At 44.2% G+C, this 19,327-nt stretch overlaps 1 protein-coding gene across 3 annotated transcripts in view; it reads left to right on the plus strand.

Moving 5' to 3' along the window:
• The window catches only part of Ptpro (protein tyrosine phosphatase receptor type O), a 195,376-nt gene that overhangs the window by 145,001 nt on the left and 31,048 nt on the right, over positions 1-19,327 (plus strand). Inside the window, exons 1-6 of one of the 3 annotated variants that reach the window (XM_051155509.1) lie at positions 3,988-4,128; positions 4,257-4,396; positions 7,604-7,736; positions 8,898-9,018; positions 12,335-12,403; positions 14,177-14,260. In XM_051155509.1, coding sequence (XP_051011466.1) covers positions 4,116-4,128; positions 4,257-4,396; positions 7,604-7,736; positions 8,898-9,018; positions 12,335-12,403; positions 14,177-14,260 — 560 coding nt within the window. In that variant the 5' untranslated portion in view covers positions 3,988-4,115. Of the gene's footprint in view, positions 1-3,987; positions 4,129-4,256; positions 4,397-7,603; positions 7,737-8,897; positions 9,019-12,334; positions 12,404-14,176; positions 14,261-19,327 lie in introns of those variants that run through there. The other 2 variants (XM_051155511.1, XM_051155510.1) reach the window with 2 other exon arrangements.

Below are 19,327 nucleotides of genomic sequence, written 5' to 3' on the forward strand. Positions count from 1 at the left end.
CAAGGACTTGCCAATCTGATCCTCCTAAGGCAGCTTCTCTCCGAGTACTCCCAACTGTCAACTCTTGACTCCTCCTTCTCACCTAGAAGGCCCGCCTTCCACTTCCTGTCCTTCTGCCCAGCTAATTGGCGAAACAGTGCTTTATTGACAACGGCTACATCCACTCAAGGCATTCCTCCACACATGACACATTTATCATAACACACCTATCGCAACTCATCCTGAGTAATTTCCCCCCTTTTATGTCTTCTGTCTCCCTGCTCCGTTCAACAGTGCTGTTCTTGCAGATTTTGCTACCATCAAGTTGAGCATCATGCTGCCTTTACTTGAAGCCTCCACTGCTTCTATGGGAGATACTTTGTTTCACAACGTTGAAAATAATTGATATGAAAATACTTTATTCTGCTGTTTAAAAACCTTTATTATAATATACGTGGGAAAGACCTTCAACTTGTATTTTTACACATGAAGAAAATTCTAGAAAACTTCTCACATTGAGGCTGAAGACTGAAATTAGTATTTTTTTTTCCACATCGGTAATAGAGATGATTTTTATAGCAGCACTACTAAATCCTTACTGCCAATATCACATTGTAGTGTACGTGTAAAATGCATTGAGCTTAAAGGAATAAAACACAGGTAGTGGGGATCCCACCTACCCTTTTAGATATAATGGGACCTCATAAATGTCATTCAGTATACAGTGATATCAATGAGTGACGTCAGAATAAAGAAAAGCAGGGACATGCTGTCACATACTTTTAATTCCTGCATTTGAGAAGCCGAAGCAGGAGGATTGCCATGAGTGTAAGGGCAGTCTAGGCACATAGGCACACACTATTCCAAGAGAAAATAGTCTCTCGCTCCCCTGACCGAGAGAGAGAGAGAGAGAGAGAGAGAGAGAGAGAGAGAGAGAGAGAGAGACAGAGAGAGAGACAGAGAGAGAGAGAGAGAGAGAGAGAGAGAGAGAGAGAGAGAGAGAGAGAGAGAGAGAGACAGAGAGAGAGAGAGAGACAGAGAGAGAAGGAGGGAGGGAGGGAGGGAGGGAGGGAGGGAGGGAGAGAGAGGGAGAGAGAGAGAAGCTCAGTAGAGAAAGATGAATTTGACAATAAGACATTAGGACCTGCTCTCAGACTAAGTATCACCCTTGATTACTCCCTTTATGGCCTCCAAGAGAAAGGGAGGGTTTGCTGGAGAAGCACATGGCACCTGCTCTGACGTCAGATGTCATCTCCACTCCACAGAGAGGCAGCAGCTCAATCCTCTCCTGGTTCGTACCATTAGATGGCACTTAGCATTGCCACCTCCATCCTGCCTGAGCTCTGCCTGTAGGGATTCGTACCCAATCACTCTCTACCTTCCTTTTTGAGACAAGGTATTCAACCAAGAGCTTGCTGATTCTGGGGAGCTCTGGGGATCTGCTTGTATCTGTCTCCGCAATGCCAGAGTCACAGCCACCTTGCCTGACTTTGTATGTAGGTCCTGGGACTCTGAACTCAGGTCTTTGGGCTTTTAAAGGGCAAGCAACTTACCAAGCTTAACTTCTTCTTCTTCTTCTTCTTCTTCTTCTTCTTCTTCTTCTTCTTCTTCTTCTTCTTCTTCTTCATCTTCTTCTTTTTCTTCTGCTTCTCTTCTTTCTTCTTCTTCTTCTTCTTCTTCTTCATCTTCTTCTTTTTCTTCTGTTTTCTGAGACAGAGTTTTCTCTGTGTAGCCTTGACTGTGCTGGACTCACTTTGTAGACCAGGCTGGCCATGAACTCACAGACATACACCTGCCTCTGCCTCCCGAGTGCTGGGATTAAAGGCGTGTGCCACCACTACCCGGCCAATTCCTTCTTCTTCTTTTTTTTAATCTGTTTGCTTTTGTTAGGCTGATTTTTAAGACATGTTTTCATATAACCTATACTAGCCTCAAATTCACTGTGGAACTAAGGCCACCCTTGAACTCCTGGTCTTTCTGTTCCCATACCATAAGTGCCAAGATTACAGGTGCATGCTACCTAGAGAGGCCTTGTAATATGTAGTCTTAGAGCAGAAAAAGTAAAGCCTAAGGTTACCTGTTTCTGACCCAACCATGCACACTTGCTCTCAAGGTCCCAATTTTAAGTTGGTACAGATCACTGCAGATCTTACATCCAACCCTCAGTTCTGTCAGCAGTGAAGAATGGGAGTGGACACCATGAATTCTGACACTTGAGGGTCAATTGCCTCTTTTCTTCAGAAGAGAAATGAGGCACAACCCTCCCTGGAGGAGTGGGTTAAGCTTGCCAGTGAAAAGGAGATCCTAGTGTATCCTGGGATTTTCACTTGTCCAATGCTGACTCCTGTCTCCTCCCCTTTAGCTCTCTCACCTAAACCTGTCACTTTCCCATGGGAAAATAACTCTTTCAAGCTCAAGCCACCTGTAATGATTCTCATTTTAAAATACTTGTTTGCTTACCAGGCCATAATTTTGATAATCTAAAAAGGAGTCCAAACCTGACCAGAAAAGACCTGAAAGGGCTTTACAGGACATTCAAGCACTGTTAAAATCCAGGATTAAGGTCCAAACTCAAGAGAATGTGGCAGAAAGTATAAAAAAAAATCTAACTATCAACAATGGAAGATCTACAGCAGAGCCCTGGCTATCAGAAAGGGAGGTGCAGGTGGGAGAGCACACTGCCAGTTCAACTTAGAAGGGGAAATTACAGTATGTTCAAGTAAGCAATGTCAAGGGTATCTGCCAGAAGACAAGAACCCAGCATCAGACCAGGACTGCAAGCTTAGCAGTTTATATAGTGGACAGTCTAGAAAAAAAGACCACATCGCCCACCACACAGAATCCACCACACATCATCAACACACGGCACCCACCACAGAGGATCATCCCACAGCATCCACCACACAACATCACCACACAGTACTTACCACCCAGCGCCTACCTCACAGGACCCACAACATAGCACCTACAACACAGGACCCACAACATAGCACCTACCACACAGCATCCACACACACAGGACCCACTACACAGCACCCACCACACAGCATCACCACACAGCACCCACCACACAGCACTCACCACACAGCACCCACCACACAGCATCACCACACAGCACCCACCACACAGCATCACCACACAGCACCCACCACACAGCATCACCACACAGCACCCACCACACAGCGCCTACCACATAGCACCTACCACACAGGACCCACAACATAGCACCTACAACACAGCATCCACACACAGGACCCACTACACAGCACCCACCACACAGCACTCACCACACAGCATCCACCACACAGCGCTCACCACACAGCACCCACCACATAGCATCACCACACAGCACCCACCACACAGCATCACCACACAGTGCCTACCACATAGCATCATCCCACAGCACCCAACACACAGCGCCCACCACACAGGACCCACCACATAGCACCTACCACACAGCATCCACACACAGGACCCACCACACAGCATCACCACCCAGCACCCACCACACAGCACCCAACACACAGCATCCACAATACAAGAGCATGAGTAGAGAAGGAAAAATTCAGAAATGGGAGATAGGACCAAGCCAACTAAGCTGGTAACTGAATTACTGGAAAAGAACAGAAAGTTGTCCAGATACAATGAGGTGAGGCCCTTGACTAATGGGTTAATTTATTGACCAAAATTAAATGTACATGATAAATCTTTTTTCTCTAACATGTTTTTAAGCATCTGGTTCCTTTCTATCATCCTTTTCCAAAGAAAAAAGTTATCTATTTAGTTTTATCTCTCTTACTTTTCACTAAAGTTTCAAGAATCCAGTCTTCTGACCCAAGAGTAGCATCCAAAAAAAAAAGGAAGAAGGCAGGTTGAGGTTAAGGCCAAAACTTCATCATCTTAAAGAAGAGCCCCTCTTTTCTTTCCTCCTCCTCTTCATCCTCCTCTTCATCCTTTTCTGTGTCTTGTTCAAAAAGTTGTGTGTTGTCAGGACAATACTAACTCCAGGATGGTGACACAGAAACTATTAATAGACTCTGGTTATGAAGCTGAAGCAGAAAACAGAAGTGTCCAAAGGAGAAGTTGAAAACACAAGTGGGGGAAACACACAGAACATTCGCCTTTGGGTGTAGACGATGTGCTTTGCGGGTGGGTTTATTCAAAAGCAGTACAAAACACAGGCGCTCATCTACCTACCTGTGAGTTCTCAGGGCATCCATCTGAGCACTACTGAAAGAGCATATATGGTCTTTAAATTTTTTTTTCTCTTCCCTCAGAACCAGCCCCTCCAAAATCACTCTTCGCAGTGAACAAAACACAGACGTCGGTGACCCTGCTGTGGGTCGAGGAAGGCGTTGCTGATTTCTTCGAGGTCCTCTGTCAACAGCATGGCTCTAGCCGCGGTGCCAAAGTCCAGGTATGGACCACCTCTTTCTTTCTGAGTTGCTTTTGATTAAGCCTAATGGAGCTAACTAAAACTTCTGTTTCATGCCACGACTAGCTATGGAAACTGTCTGCTTGTTCTTTTGGGTTTTAGAGATAGAAATCGACAGTGTTTGTGGACTATACTCATGAGGCCCATACCATCTACAGTATATTTAGCAGTTAAGAACTAGTCGGCCAGTGTTTGAAAGGCATGCTAGAGAACCAACTCTTGCCTGCAGTTTTTTTTCCTTTTTCCCTTATTTGTAAATTCTTTTATTTTTTAAAAAAATATTTTAAACTTAAAAAGCCATCATTATACAAATGTAGAAATAAGTAAAATATAAGATCCTCAGCAAGGAGCTATATATTGTGGAACTAATTTAAAAGGCAAAAATTTGAAATGTGGCTATTGCTAACGTTTTGGGCTCATAAACAGCAGAAATGATAAGCTACTTTATTGTTCTCCAGGTCACAATGAAGGGCAGAGGCAGACACTCAGCTCTGGGAGGAGTAAAGTCACAAAGAAAAGGAGGAAAGGAAGGAGAAAGACGGAAAGAAAGAAAGAATGAATGAAAGGGAACTTTAAAACCAGAGGGGGGAGGGAAAAGGGCAGGTCAGTGAGGGATGCATACACTGCTGCGGGGTGGGGTTGGGGAGCTAGAGCAAGTCTTCCCACATAAATAATTGATGCTCTTTCAATAAATGAAGGTTTTGTGCCAGAAGAAAGGACAGGATTGCTGGAAGGACAAATCTTTTCAGACTGGTTGCTGCGATAATCTGCTTTGATTCCTCTGCCCCCTTGATAGCAGCATCTACAAGTTCAACTCTTTTGATCTGTGTTGAGTAGCTAAGTTGTCTCTGTTCTAGGAACCCTTTTTTTTAATAACCATTTTGCCAGGAATGGGTTTTCTCCTCTGTAATTATAGTGATGCCTTCCATTAGAGACTCAGGGTTAGTCAGCTACCTGCTGCAATTTAGTTCTCTAGCCAGAGTCTTTCTTTCCTTGCTGTAATTCTTTTCTAGACAAGGTGGTGGGTGGGATGGGTGCTGTTGGCTTCCATCCTGTTAGGCTGTATATAGTGTTTCAGAATCATATTTTGAAAAGGAGTGTCATGCAGGCTCACTTTTTTTAATTGTGCAGAGTGGGTGTGTGTGTGTATGAGAGAGAGAGAGAGAGAGAGAGAGAGAGAGAGAGAGAGAGAGAGAGAGAGAGAGATACAGTTTACTCTTCTTAAAAGTGGGCTAATTTTGCTTGGGGCACATACTGTCATCATGCTTTGGGTGGGTGTGATAAAATAGAGACTGCAAACAAGCAGGTAGGGTCTTTAATATGTAAAGATCCACTTCAAATAAAAAAGACAAAGCAAACACATAGTAAAACAAGAACTAAAGATCCTTCAACATGAAACATTTATAACCTCCTTCATGATAAGAAATGCAAAATAAAACTACTAGACACAATTTTCATTGGAAAAGCCTACAGACAAATGGGCTGCATCAGAAAAAAAAAAAAAAATCAGGAGAGCAGTCATCACCATACAGCAATGCTGAGCATGTAAGCTGGCCTGGGGAGGACTGGTTTTTAATAGTTTTCAGTATTAAAAAGGTATACTTTATGACTGACTAATTCAACTGCTGGGGATGAATGATGAGTATATGCACTTACATACTTTCAGACACAGTGTGTGTGTGTGTGTGTGTGTGTGTGTGTGTGTGTGTGTGTGTGGCCATACATGGTGTTTTAGTTGTTCCTGTTGCTGTGATAAAATATCCCAACAAAAGCAACTTCCAGGAGAGTCTCTCTCGACTCATCGTTTCAGGGTACAGTCTTCCATGGTGGGGAAGTCCTGGCAGAAGAGCTGGAGGCCGCTGGTTACATTGTGTCAGCAAGCCCAAGAGGCCGAGGATTATGATTTTTTTTTTTAGATAGCTTCCTCCTTTTTATGCGGTCCTGGATCTAAGCTCTAAGAATGGCATCACCCTCCTTCGGGGTGGGTCTCCTTACTTGGATTAACCCAATCACACTAACCTCTCGCAGACATACCTGGAGGCTAACCTACCCTAACCAAGCCCATCTCGTAGATAATTCCAGGCCCTGCCAAGAAGATGGCCAGCATCAACCACACGCGTCCATACATAAATACATCAAGGGATGGCCAGCATCAGCCACATGGATCCATACATAAACACAGCAAGGGATGACCAGCATCAGCCACATGCATCCATACATAAACACAGCAAGGGATGACCAGTATCAACCACACACATCCATACATAAACACAGCAAGGGATGACCAGCAACAACCACACACATCCATACAAAAACACAGCAAGGGGTGACCAGCATCAACCACACACATCCATACATAAACACAGCAAGGGATGACCAGTATCAACCACACACAGCCATACATAAATACAACAAGGGGCTACACAAACACAATCGTTCCTGCGTGTACAAGGTCGTGTTTGTTTAGCATTGTTTGCAACACCTCACAAAGAAATAAAGGGCCACTTAAGCCTTCGTCAGTAGGAGGCTGGTGAGATAAAGTGGGAACCTTTGATGGACTTGTATGCACTTCTTAGCGAGGTAAAATGGGAGCTAGAGAGGTGGCTCCAGGGTTAAGAACACCTGAGGCTCTTGCAGGGAACTGAGGTTTGGTTCCCGGGACCTACACAATTGCTCACAACTGTCCGCAATTCCAGTTCCAGGGAATACAGTGCCCTCTTCTGGTCTCTGCAGGCACTGAATGTATGTGGTACCCATGCAGACACACAGACAGACAACCATTCACACACATGGTTTTACATTCATTAGCTTAAAGAGGATGAAACAGCTTAATTATAAACTTAAAGTAAGAACAGCAAAAGATACCAGATATTCAAGTTTAAAAAAAAAAAACAAGGAGAGTAGCGTGTACACTGTTGTCATCATTCATGACTGTCCACCATGACTTTTTCTTTTATACCTCCATCGAATATGTACAAGGAGAAAATCATGCAGTAATGGCGGCTGCTCCCATGAAACAGAGCAGAGTAGGAAGGGAATAGAAAAAGAGGAAAGATTTCTCACTATTAACCTTTTTCATCTTTTAATTGCTTTTACTCTGTGTCCAACCTCCTTGATATGAAAAAAATAGTTTTTAAAACAACAAAAACGAGGATGGCACGAAACGTGTTTTGTCTTCTACATCCCAAGGAACCGATAGCTGTTTCCACCCATGTTGTGACCATCTCCAGCCTCCTCCCCGCCACTGCCTACAACTGCAGCGTCACCAGCTTCAGCCACAACAGCCCCAGTGTCCCCACATTCATAGCTGTCTCCACAATGGGTAAGTATACAGATTAAGGCAATGTGGTCTTTGGGAGATTCTGCATTTTTCTTTAGTGTTTTCTTCTAAATATTCATAACCTGGAGGGTTGTTTGTTTGGTTGGTTGGTTTTGGTTTTTGTTGTTGTTGTTGTTGTTTTTCATGGAATCAGTCTTTCTCTGAAAATATCCCAAACTAGGGTCAGGGAGTGCTTGACTCCAGTACAAAGTGCACTTGGCTAGAATGTGTGACTTAGAAAAGGTTGCATATTATCTTCAAGTCTTTTTAAATCTGTAAATATAGAATAACAGTATATGAATTTCAGATTTGGGTTATTTGAGTTCATCATATATTTATATTAATGAGTATGATAGTTTTGTCTGCACTATGTCTGTGCACCATGTGCATGCCTGGTGCACCAGAGGTCAGAAGAGGACATCAGATCCCCTGGAACTGAAGAAAGAGATGGTTGTAAGCAAACATGGGTGCTAAGAAGCAAATCTCTGCAAAAGGAGCTAGTGCTTTTAACTGCTGAACCATTCTTCCAGCTCCATTTAGGTTGTTTTGAAAATTAGAAGTAAAAATACAGAAAGCCTTACTGTTTGCTGCAAAAGGCTAGCGAAATCACCAAGGCCACCATCTTTAGAATCCTCAACATAATCTAAAATGCACTCTCATCTGTACTAGCCTTTGGCTGCCCTGGTCAAATAGTAGTTACAATTCGTACCTAAAGCAAGAAAACTGTGGCTGGGCATGGTGGCCCATGCTTTCAATCCCAGCACTCAGGAGGCATAGATGGGCAGATCTTTGTGAATTTGAGGCTAGCCTGGTCTACAAAGTGAGTCCACGACAGCCAAGGCTACACAGAGAAACCCTGTTTCAAAAAACCATGGTTGTGAGCCATGCCACTGATCCTTCTCACACTTGAAGCTTTTCTGTACAGGGTGTCCTGCGTGTGGGAGGCCTAGGAAACAGACTCAGTTTCTCCATAGACCTAAGGGCCATCTGTCAACCTCCAGAGCTCTGCAAGAAGACAAGGCGATGGTTCCCTTAGACAAACGTGGTTGTTGCAGTTATCATCTTCATTATAAACTCAATGTCCGTAAGGGCAGATGAAAGGCTATGAATGGCTGTCAGTGTCCATGTCCTGTACTCTGTAGCAACATGTGGCTCCTTTCTTAGTTACAGAGGTGAACCCTAACGTGGTGGTGATCTCGGTGCTGGCTATCCTCAGCACACTTTTAATTGGACTGCTGTTAGTGACCCTTGTCATTCTCCGAAGGAAACACCTGCAGATGGCTAGGTAAGAAAAGAGCTGTTGTTCATTTGTGTGTGTGTATGTGTGTGTGTGTGTGTGTGTGTGTGTGTGCGCGCGCGCGCGCGCGCGTATGCGCGCAGGTGCGCATACATATGGTATGATGATGATGGTGATGATGGTGATGATGGTGATGATGATCATCATGACAATGGCCTGTGCTATGCAGGCAAGCACTCTACCACTGTGATAAACCTCGAGTCATTTTTTTACACACATTCTCAACCTTCTTCACATTGCCAGAATAATCTACCAGTGCTCTGAAAGACATTGCTGCTCATTTGGTAACCGCTGCATTTGAGAAATGTGCTTCAAATGCATAGTTGTATATTTGGCCAGCTGGATTACAAATTGATATCTTTTTTAATTTGTCCTCTCATCATGATTTAAGCAATGTCTTATATGGTATATTAAAAATAAATCTGGGGTGGTAGCCCATGCCCTTAATCTCAGCACCCTGGAGGCAGAGACAGGCTGATCTCTATGAATTTGTAGTCAGTTTTGTCTATGTAATGAGTTCCAGGCCAGCCAGAAATATGGAGTGAGACCCTGTCCACACCAAAAAAAAAAAAAAAAAAAAAAGAGAGAGAGAGAGAGAGAAAGGATAGATAGATAGACAGACAGATAGAAAGACATCAAGTCCAGTAGGAGTTTACAATCCAATTAGCAACAAAAATAGGAGTAGATCTGTTTAATGACAAACTGACACAAGTTTTACAAGGATGACAGTGGAGCATCACAATAGAAGTTAATGGTCACCTGTGAAGAATACAGCCACCAGCTTATTAAAGTTAGCATTGCAATAACTCTTAGGATGGTGAGGGGCATTGGACATAGGGCTACAGGAGGATAGCACTGCTCTCCTCAAGGAAGGTCTGGACTTACAAACTCTCTGAGCTTGTGCAGGTCACCAAAACTTTATTCATCTGCTTAGCAAATCCTAAGGACACCTGCTATGTAGCAACTGCCCTGAGTGCTGAGTGTATGGTTGCATCTGCCCCTGGCAACACTTGATGAGTTTGCCTTGCCACAGGGGAGACAGAAAAACACCGAAGAGACAAAACTACAGCCCCATAGTGTGTTAGAAGGTCACAGTAGAAAATAGTGGAGATTGGCAGTGCCAGAATATGGAGACTCCCTGAAAGGCGGGTGGGTACCACTAGGAGCCTTTAAAGCAGAGGCTGGCAAGGCATGGCGAGGATGGCGAACAGTATCTGTGGGAACAACACACCCTCTGTAAAGGATGCTCAGGGCAAAGGCCCTGCCGCAAAGTCATAGCTAATGCACTCAAAGACTAGCTGAAAGGCCAGTACAGTGAAAGCAGAGGAGGGAAAGGGGAGGGTGAATGGTGATGCAGGTCACACAGGGCTCCAGAAATCATGGCAGCACCCTCGGCTTCTACTCTGACTGAAACACACAGCCAGGGCAGAGTGTGAAGCAGATTAGTGGGATCTGATGAGTGTTGATGCCTTCACTCTGAGGAAGGAAACAGGCTTCATTGGAGGGATGAAATGAGGGAACACATGAGCTGGAGGGGTATCCAGGTCAGTGGTTCTCAACTTACAGTTTGTGACCCCTTTGTGGGGGTGGAACAATTTTTTCATAGGGGTCACATATCAGATATCCTGCATATCAGCTGTTTACATTACAATTCATAAGGCTAGCAAATTACAGTTATGAAGGAGCAATGAAAATAATTGTATATTTGGGGGTCACCACAGCATGAGGCGCTGTATTGAAGGGTTGCAGCATTGGAAAGGTTGAGAACTACTGCTCTAGGAAAAAAAACACTGTAATATCTACTCCCGAGTGTTAGCAGCAAAGGGAAGACATGGCCAGATTCTGCCTATTCCCTGAAAACAGAGGCCATGGATTGGCTGAGAACCCCCATATATAAAGGGGATGCATGAAGGATAGCCACAGGGGTTGCTCCCTAACAACAGGAAGGGCAGTGTTGCCATCAGCAAGAGAGAGAGAGGGCAGCAGGCATATGTGTCAGTCAGGGGACATCGAGATCCCACTTTTGGGAGAGAGGATTTGAGACGCTGCAAATGCAGGTTTGGGGGAGACAGTTGGCTCTGCAATCCTGATGTCCAGCACACAATCTTAGCTAAAGAGAGAAATGTAAACGTACTTGCATATATATGGTATTAAAGCAATAGAGTTGTGGAACTCAGAGGACATCCATCTGTAAGAGAAGAGGGCCTTGAAACCCTGGCTCTGAAGAGAGAGAGAGAGAGAGAGAGAGAGAGAGAGAGAGAGAGAGAGAGAGAGAGAGAGAGAGAGAGAGAGAGAGAGCGAGCAGCGGGGGAGAGAACACTTTGGATGAGGCTGTGTGCAGCCCAATGGTAACCACTCCAGGAAGAGGGGCTGGAGGGATGACTTGGTGGGTAAGGGTGCATGATGCCCAAGCCTGAAGACCTGAGTTCAAATCCAAGGGACCTACATGAAAATCTAGGTAAGGTTCCGTAGCCAACCACAGACACACACACACACACACACACACACACACACACTGTGGAGAGCAGAGAGAATAAGATGCTGCGGGCTTTCTGGTAACCAGCCCAGCTCCAGATTTAGTGAGAAAGTCTCTCTCAAGTGAAAAAAACTAAAGAGTATTATAGAATGGGACTGTGTAAGTTCTCTTCTGGCCTAAATAGATATGTGTACAGGCACCTAAATCCTTGTACATATACATGCATGTTACACAGAGAGACAGAAACAGAGAGAGAGAGAGAGAGAGAGAGAGAGAGAGAGAGAGAGAGAGAGAGAGAGAGAGAGAGAGAGAGAGGTTTCCAGAAAAGTAGGTAACAGAAAGAGACTGGTGAGAGCTTGCCAGTGGAGGAAAAAGAAAACTAAAGTCTGGTGGCCCGGAAGCTAGGGAAAGTTCATGTTCTTGTGTGAGGTGACTGCAGCCTGTATTTAGTAGACAAGATGACAGTAGCGTGGTGGAATACTGAACTTAGAGGAAGCATGCAATAAAACAGGAGCAATGGCAGAGGCTCAGCACTAGACCTGCCGATGGATTTCAGAGTCCTGGGCACCTTTAGGCAAAGACTGTGGACTGACTCTGCTTGGGCTCAGACTTTGATTTGTTATGTTTCTGTGAGGCATTTCTTTGTAGACAGTTACTTTTTTTTTTTTAATCTTTCTCTATTTAGGCATTATATACAAAAGAGAATATTACAAAACTCACATTATCCCTCCCCCACTGTTTTAAGCTGGGTAAGGGCTCTGCAGATCATCTCAGGTAAAGAGCTCTGTCAGTCAGTCAGTCACCTTGATTTTTGTCTCTTTCACACAGGGAGTGTGGAGCAGGCACGTTTGTCAACTTTGCATCCCTGGAGAGGGAAGGGAAACTCCCTTACAGCTGGTGAGTATTACCTTGGCTTGTGTCTCCTGCTGGCTTAGCCAGAGGTCACAGGCTTCCAATTTGACTGCATTGTCTTTAGGCTTTGGTCATTTTCTTCTGGTTGTCCCCTCGTTATTTCGGTGGGCAATCAATGAGTGGATTCCCATGGGCCAGAGTGGCTTCTGTGAGTGGGTCCCTCTACAGCTCTTAAGCAGAGGGGAAGGGACCAATAAAGTCATGCAAAGGGCCCACAGCTGTGCTGATGCTCCGCTAACAGTGAGTAAATGGTAACAAAGAGGGGCAGACAGCCATAAGAGAGTTTAAATGAACCCAAAGCGGCTAATGTTAATGAAACAGATGTAAGAGATCAGAAATTTCAACCTACAAACTCAGTAAAGTAAAAAACAAAACAAAACAAAACAAAACAAAAAAAAACCCACACACACACAGACAACTTTATTTAAAATATGTACTCTCCCTCTCTGAGTGTGGGTGATAGGCACTCTAGTTAGTGAAAAGAGGGTTGAAATGGGACTCTGTTTGATATGGTTGCAGTTTGGGTCATTTTAAAATTTTAGTATGAATAGAGTTTTCCTATTAAAATATGATCAATCAAGTTATGAAGAAAGAGAATGTATAAGCCCTTGATGCTGACAATTTCAGAAACATGAGGTTTGTTTGAGTATGTTAGGAGTCTTCTCAGCCCCATTTCTCACCTTTAAAAGACTGGGTCCCCAAAGCAGTAGCATGAGGCTCTTCGTGACGCTGTCCCAGTTGTACCCATGACCCTAGACAGTGAAGCATTGATGAACTTCATGGCTAGTCACAATTTGTAAGATTTACAGGCCAGTTTGGGAAAGCTAGACGCAAAGAGAAGATTTTCCTTCATGACCTTTCTATGAAATCAGGCAAATTCTCCTGTAGCTTATGGCAAACTTAGTTTCACCAGCAGCAGCGTATTCTGGGGGAGTGAGATTCAACACCTCAGTGCGGATTTGCTCTCACTAAAGTGACACACGAGGATAGCTTTCCTTTAGTTTTAACACTAACTATAAGTGCATCTAAGAATGTTTTTCCAGCCACTGTCTTGAGTGCTACGTGAATACCTGAAATTGGGTTCCAATCAGATTTTTTTTTTATCTCAACTAGAACTAAAATGAAATTGCTTAGTGCCTTACTTCCACCCTAATAAGAACCAATGAAGAACCCAAGGCCATGGGCGACCTGCTGATTTAGAACAAATGAGACAAAGTAGCATATTGAATTGGTGCTTTAGGAATAGGGTTAGAAAACCCGCTACAGTTTAAGTTGGAAATACTACTGGAAGGTACAGCGAGTGGCTCAGCTTGCCAAGGATGTGGCACACAGCCTGGTCCATCCTGGAGCCCGCGTAAGAGATCCGACCATCTCTATCCACTCACACGAGCTAATGTCCTGCTACCAGGCTTCTTAACTTATATTAGGTTGAAAGGGGTGGTGGCCAAACATAAGACCCCAGCCAGCCAATGATCCTCAGTGAACTGAATAAAAAAAAGAGATCTCCTAATAGCCGATGAATTGGTGTCAAATAAGTTGAGAGCTACCTGGGATCACAGTGAGGATTTGTGTGAATAGAAGCCATGTCTGTCCATAGTATATCTAGCCTGCAAGCCTCCCGTTTGAAGCCTACGGAGAATATTTAACTGTGGTATGAGTTGACCCTGGCAGGTAACTTACTGATAATCTGTTCACAACTGAATTACTAACCCTTACCATGGTTTCATCTTTGCATCTGTTGTTTATTAATGCTCACAGGCGTAGGAGTGTGTTTGCTTTCTTAACCCTGCTGCCTTCATGTCTTTGGACTGATTATCTTTTGGCATTTTATATTAACCCTTGGTAAGTGATTTCATTTTTACTATTTACCCAACACAAAGTCTTTAACAGTCAGCTTGCAGAAAGTAAACAAAATGGGATTAAGGGGCTTGGTTTTTTTTTTTTTTCCTTGCTGGTTATTTCATGTGATTCGTAGCACTTAGGATGATGGAGCAGATGGAAAGGCATTGAGCCAGTGAATGGAACCCAGATGTCTACAGTGTCTTCTCAGTGAAAACTCCTGTGGTTCTCCTGTGCTTTTCTGTCCTGTGTCCTTGTCATCTGTCTTCTTAGAGTTTGTCAGTTAGCTTCCCATCTTTGAACCCCATTTTTCTTCCCATCCCCATACATGAGAGAACTCCTTATTCCCGAGAAGGTAAATGCAGGACTGTAGAAAGGACGGACGCCCCAAATCTGGAGACCCCTGCTTGTATGCCAACCTTAACTCTAACTATTGAGTACTTGACTGCACATAAGCTGCTCTATGCAGCTATCTTCTGTAATCCCCTCACAGTCTGAAGCATGTGATAATCCTTCCAGAGACAGGAAACAGAACTTTGAGCTGCCTGCTAAAAGCTAAAGCTGCACTTGCTGAGGGCCCAAAGTCAGTTCCCAGAACTCACAGTGAGGCAGCTCACAATGCCCTTACTGCACCTCCAGAAGACACAGTGCCCTTGTCATGCACCTGCACGTATGTGCACACCCTCACACGTACACAATACACACATACACACATATACACATGATTTAAAGATAAGAATCATTAACCAAAAGAAAAGAAAGGTTGCCGCTAAGGAGAATGAAGGCCTTGATATCACGAGCCACCATACAACAAACACAGGTTCCGGGCCCAGAAAGTCGCCACTCTCCTCTGAACTGAGAAAAAGCACCTTCCTTTAATCTACTATTTTCTTACTATCTAAATTGCATGGATAATCAATCTTGAAATATAACCTTCTTGGCTTTTGCTATGCTGTAATGAAAATGATACTAATTATGATAAGGAACTTGAATTCTTAGGCCAGAAAATCCAAAATTATTTTCTCCCCAAAGCCATCTGAAAAATAGCCAGTCTTGAAGGAAACTGACAAAAATCACACACACACACACACACACACACACACACACACACACACACACATTCATTGTCCTTAAGTATTAACACGTGTGTTGCTTAGGTAGTAAATAATAAAACAGCTACCTGGAATGTCAGCAAAGAGAAGCAGACTTGGAAGGAAGAATAAAAGTATTTCATGGAATAGAGTAAGTGGCTCTGTATGTGTGTGTGTATGTGTGTGTGTGTGTGTGTAAGAGAGAGGCAGACAGACACAGAGAGAGAGAGACAGACAGACAGACAGAGACAGAGACAGACAGACAGAGAGACAAAGAGAGAGACAGACAGAGACAGAGAGACAGAGACAGAGAGGGGGAAGGGGAGAGTGGGATGGCAAAATCTATACAGCTATTTATGCATAGAAGTCATTGGCCAAATATTCTTCTAGTTCTTTGAGGGCAGAAGGAATACAGGTGATGTTATTCATGATATCAAGATACAAAGGAAGAAACTGAAAAGGGATTTCTTCAGTATCGAGGATTGCTACAGAATTTGTACAGTCCTTTTTTTTTTTTTTTAAAGATTCTAGAGGGAATTCTTTTAAACAAGGTCACCAATACCTCGCTGCCATTGTCATGGTTGCTGTGACTTTGAGGTTAAGACTTCGTCCTCATCAACTCAGTGTGTCCTGTAGCATCAGACAGTCTCCAGTATAAGTAGGTACATGTTAATCCCACCTGGACCTTCACCCTGTACTACCTTTAAGCAGAACACCTGCTGGTCATCCTCAGGGGTTCTACCTACCCAGAGGATGCAAGGGCAGGGCGGGGGAGGGGCGGGGGAAAGAGCGGTAGAGTGCACACCGCACATAGGTTTCAGGTTAAAACAAAAGGAAGCTGTGGACAGTGCTCTGTCCTTTTCCCCTCTCAGTTCCTCAGATCTTCTTATTTTCTATAGTTCACAACTTGCGAGTCTTCCTTAATGTCCTGCTGGCCCCTTCAAGGACCGTTATGGACAGTGTGAAAGCCTAGTTAAGAGGAGCGATATGCCCTATTGTTTTTAGAAGAACATCCTGAGACTGTAAATAGTTGCCTCGAGGTGAGAAGAGACTGTTCAAGATAAGAGACCGGGCCTCTGTTGTCACATTCTAAAACCTTCACACATCCCATCAAGGGGGGAGAAAACAGCTTGCACTCTCCATTCTTCGATCTGCGAATCCCTCTGTCAGCTTGCATTTGCTAAGCCTCCCTCAGAAGCATTTGTTGTTTCTTTTCATCTATGCTGTTAACAGCCCCAAACAGCACAGTTACACTCCCAGGGGCTTTCAAAGCATTAGCCAACTTCCTCCAGAAGTGAGGCTTTCTTGACGAGATGGGTTTCTATTGATTTTGCTCCCACCCTCGGATACCTCTAGAAGGTTGAGGGGAAATGGAGAGATCCTGTCAGACAGTATCGTGTAGTTCTGCCAAGTGATAGCGTCTGCAATGGGCACCAGTGGCCTGTCAGGTTGGCTTCTGCGGGGATTCCTGATGTTAATGCTCTTGGAGCTTCCCCTCCTCTGACCTAAGTTCACTGCTGCTGCTTTTGTCTCCCATAGCCACCTGCACGCCATACTCAAGCATGCAAGCTTTGGCTCTAACTCCTAAACAGTTGGTGTTTCAGCACAGGTTGACATTAGCTACAGTGTTCAAGCGTACACATGGTTGCCGCGTGCTATGTTTGGAGTAGGGTGCAACCTAAAAGGCCTTTTTCAGATTTTTTTGGGGCGGCTTTTGTTGAGCAGATGAGACAGCCTCACATATGAACCTGGGGATGTGTATGATTCTGTACTTAATTTTACACCCCGCGTAGCCACACCTCTGTCATCAGTGCCTTGGGCTCTGCTGAGGAACAGACTGCCGGGTGGTTGTTTTTCTTAGACTAAAGAATTTAGAAAGAATTCGCCTTAATTTCTCTAAGCCACTGGGAATTTTAACCTTGTCTTACATAAGTAAAAAGGGAAAAACAAAATGTGTATGATTCTCTCTCTCTCTCTGTCTCTCTGTCTCTGTCTCTGTCTCTCTCTCTCTCTGTGTGTGTGTGTGTGTGTGTGTGTGTGTGTGTGTGCACATGCGCATATGTGTGTGTCTATCTATCTGTCCATTTGTCTGCCTGTCTGTTTGTCTGATGGGTGATGCTCATTTGGTTGGTTGGTTGGGTATTCTTTATCACTGAAAAAATGAAGGCCTAATCTTTGCTCAGTTCTTTTACCATTACCTGTGCATACTTGCTTATCCCATCATGTACAGTATGACTTACTAGTAAAGCCTTAACCTAAATGTTCATAAATGAATTCTCCACTCCCAACTCATGGCGGCTGTGCATTTAGCACAGCACTCAAAATGTAGAGAGATGCTCTCCACGTGGCTGTGGTCTGCCATCCTTCAGTCTTGGCGTACTCCACAGCTTTACAGGGACACTCCAGATTCAGCAGAATCTAAATGGAGCATTGAGAGCAGCCACAAATCATATACACATACCTCATGGTCGCAGCACGCCATGCAAAATACTCAGTGGAACTTTACATCACGCTCAAAGGTCACTCAGTAACAAATGGGATTAAAAGGAAACAAAATATGCATTGGTCCTCCTGTAATGCCCCCCCACCTCCTCTCCCTAGCAACGCCCCCTGTTGCCCCACTAGCTATGGAGGAGTACCAGCTCACCATTTCTGCTTGGATGTATTCAGCATCTCTCTTTTGCACCCACCCCTTTGTTTGGGATTTTGTTTACAGTCTATGTGGCTAGGAAAGAGTTTCTTGTTTATACTCAGTCTCCAGATCCTAGTATAGAGCTGCAGCCACCTGCCCTGGCCTTCTGCTTCCTACCGCGCTGACAATCGGCTGTGCAGCCTTCCTGGAGTTAGCATACTACATGAGAGCCGAACCAAGTGAGGACCCTCAGAAGTTTCCTTAGGTTTTGGCATCCTAAGTGACACAGCTATGTCCAACATCAGTGTTCCTCAACTGATGGGGAAGAGCTGTGTTTCTTCTAAAGTCTAAGAAGAAAAGACAAAGAAGATGGGGACAGGGGAACAGAAAAGAAGCAGGAAAGCAGGGCGCATCTTCACTTGGAAGCAGAAAGAAATTAAAAACTACCTGAACCCAGGAACTCCACACAGTGCCCTGGACGCTTCCCTGTGACCCCCGACGTGACTGCCTCCTCTCCATCCCCAAGTATCACTTCCCAGGATCCCACAAGCCCATGTCAAGGACCAAGTCATCAGCCCGCTTTAGACAGTTTGAGAATAGTGCATAATCTTTCCTTTTACTGGTGTGCATTCATTGAACACAGTGAGGTGTGTGTGTGTGTGTGTGTGTGTGTGTGTGTGTGTGTACTTGGTATAGTGTATATGCATGTGTGGTTGTGTGAGAGTGTGCATGTGTGTGCGCATGTGTGTGTTATGACCCCAGGTTCACACCACAGTGAACATGTTGAGGCCAGAGGACAGCCTTCAGTTTTCTCCTTCTACCTTGAGTTCAGAGGGCTGGACTTGGGTTCTCGGGCTTGTCAGCAAGACCTTTTACTGGCTGAGGCAGCAGCTCTTGGCACTCATGAAAATATTTTCCACAAGTGCATCACATGCTTTGAACAAACTTACCTCTTTATCCAACTCACCATCCTTCCTCCCCCTCCTGCTAGTGGCCCTCCATTTCCCAGGTAGCCTTGCTTCTGTGCTCATGCTATATATAAAACTATATAATAGAAAAGAATACAAGATGTGTAACTTGCAAAATTGACTCAGTAAATGAAACTGTGAGGATAATAGGAATTTAAGACATTTCCCTTCAATCAACATGATAAGCTTTCATTGACCACCCACCATGGTGTTCACTGTCTATGCTCAACAGGAAGTAGATTATTGAATCTACTCCTCAACTTAAGGCCTTAATTGTTACTCACAAACAAGATTATTTTTAATTCATTGGTATAGAAGGTTGTACATTGATGTAAAATAAGTTTAATTTTGATATATTGGTATAGAGTTCAAATTTAAG

This window comes from Acomys russatus, chromosome 13 (assembly GCF_903995435.1).
Source record: "Acomys russatus chromosome 13, mAcoRus1.1, whole genome shotgun sequence".
Classification (NCBI taxonomy): domain Eukaryota; kingdom Metazoa; phylum Chordata; class Mammalia; order Rodentia; family Muridae; genus Acomys; species Acomys russatus.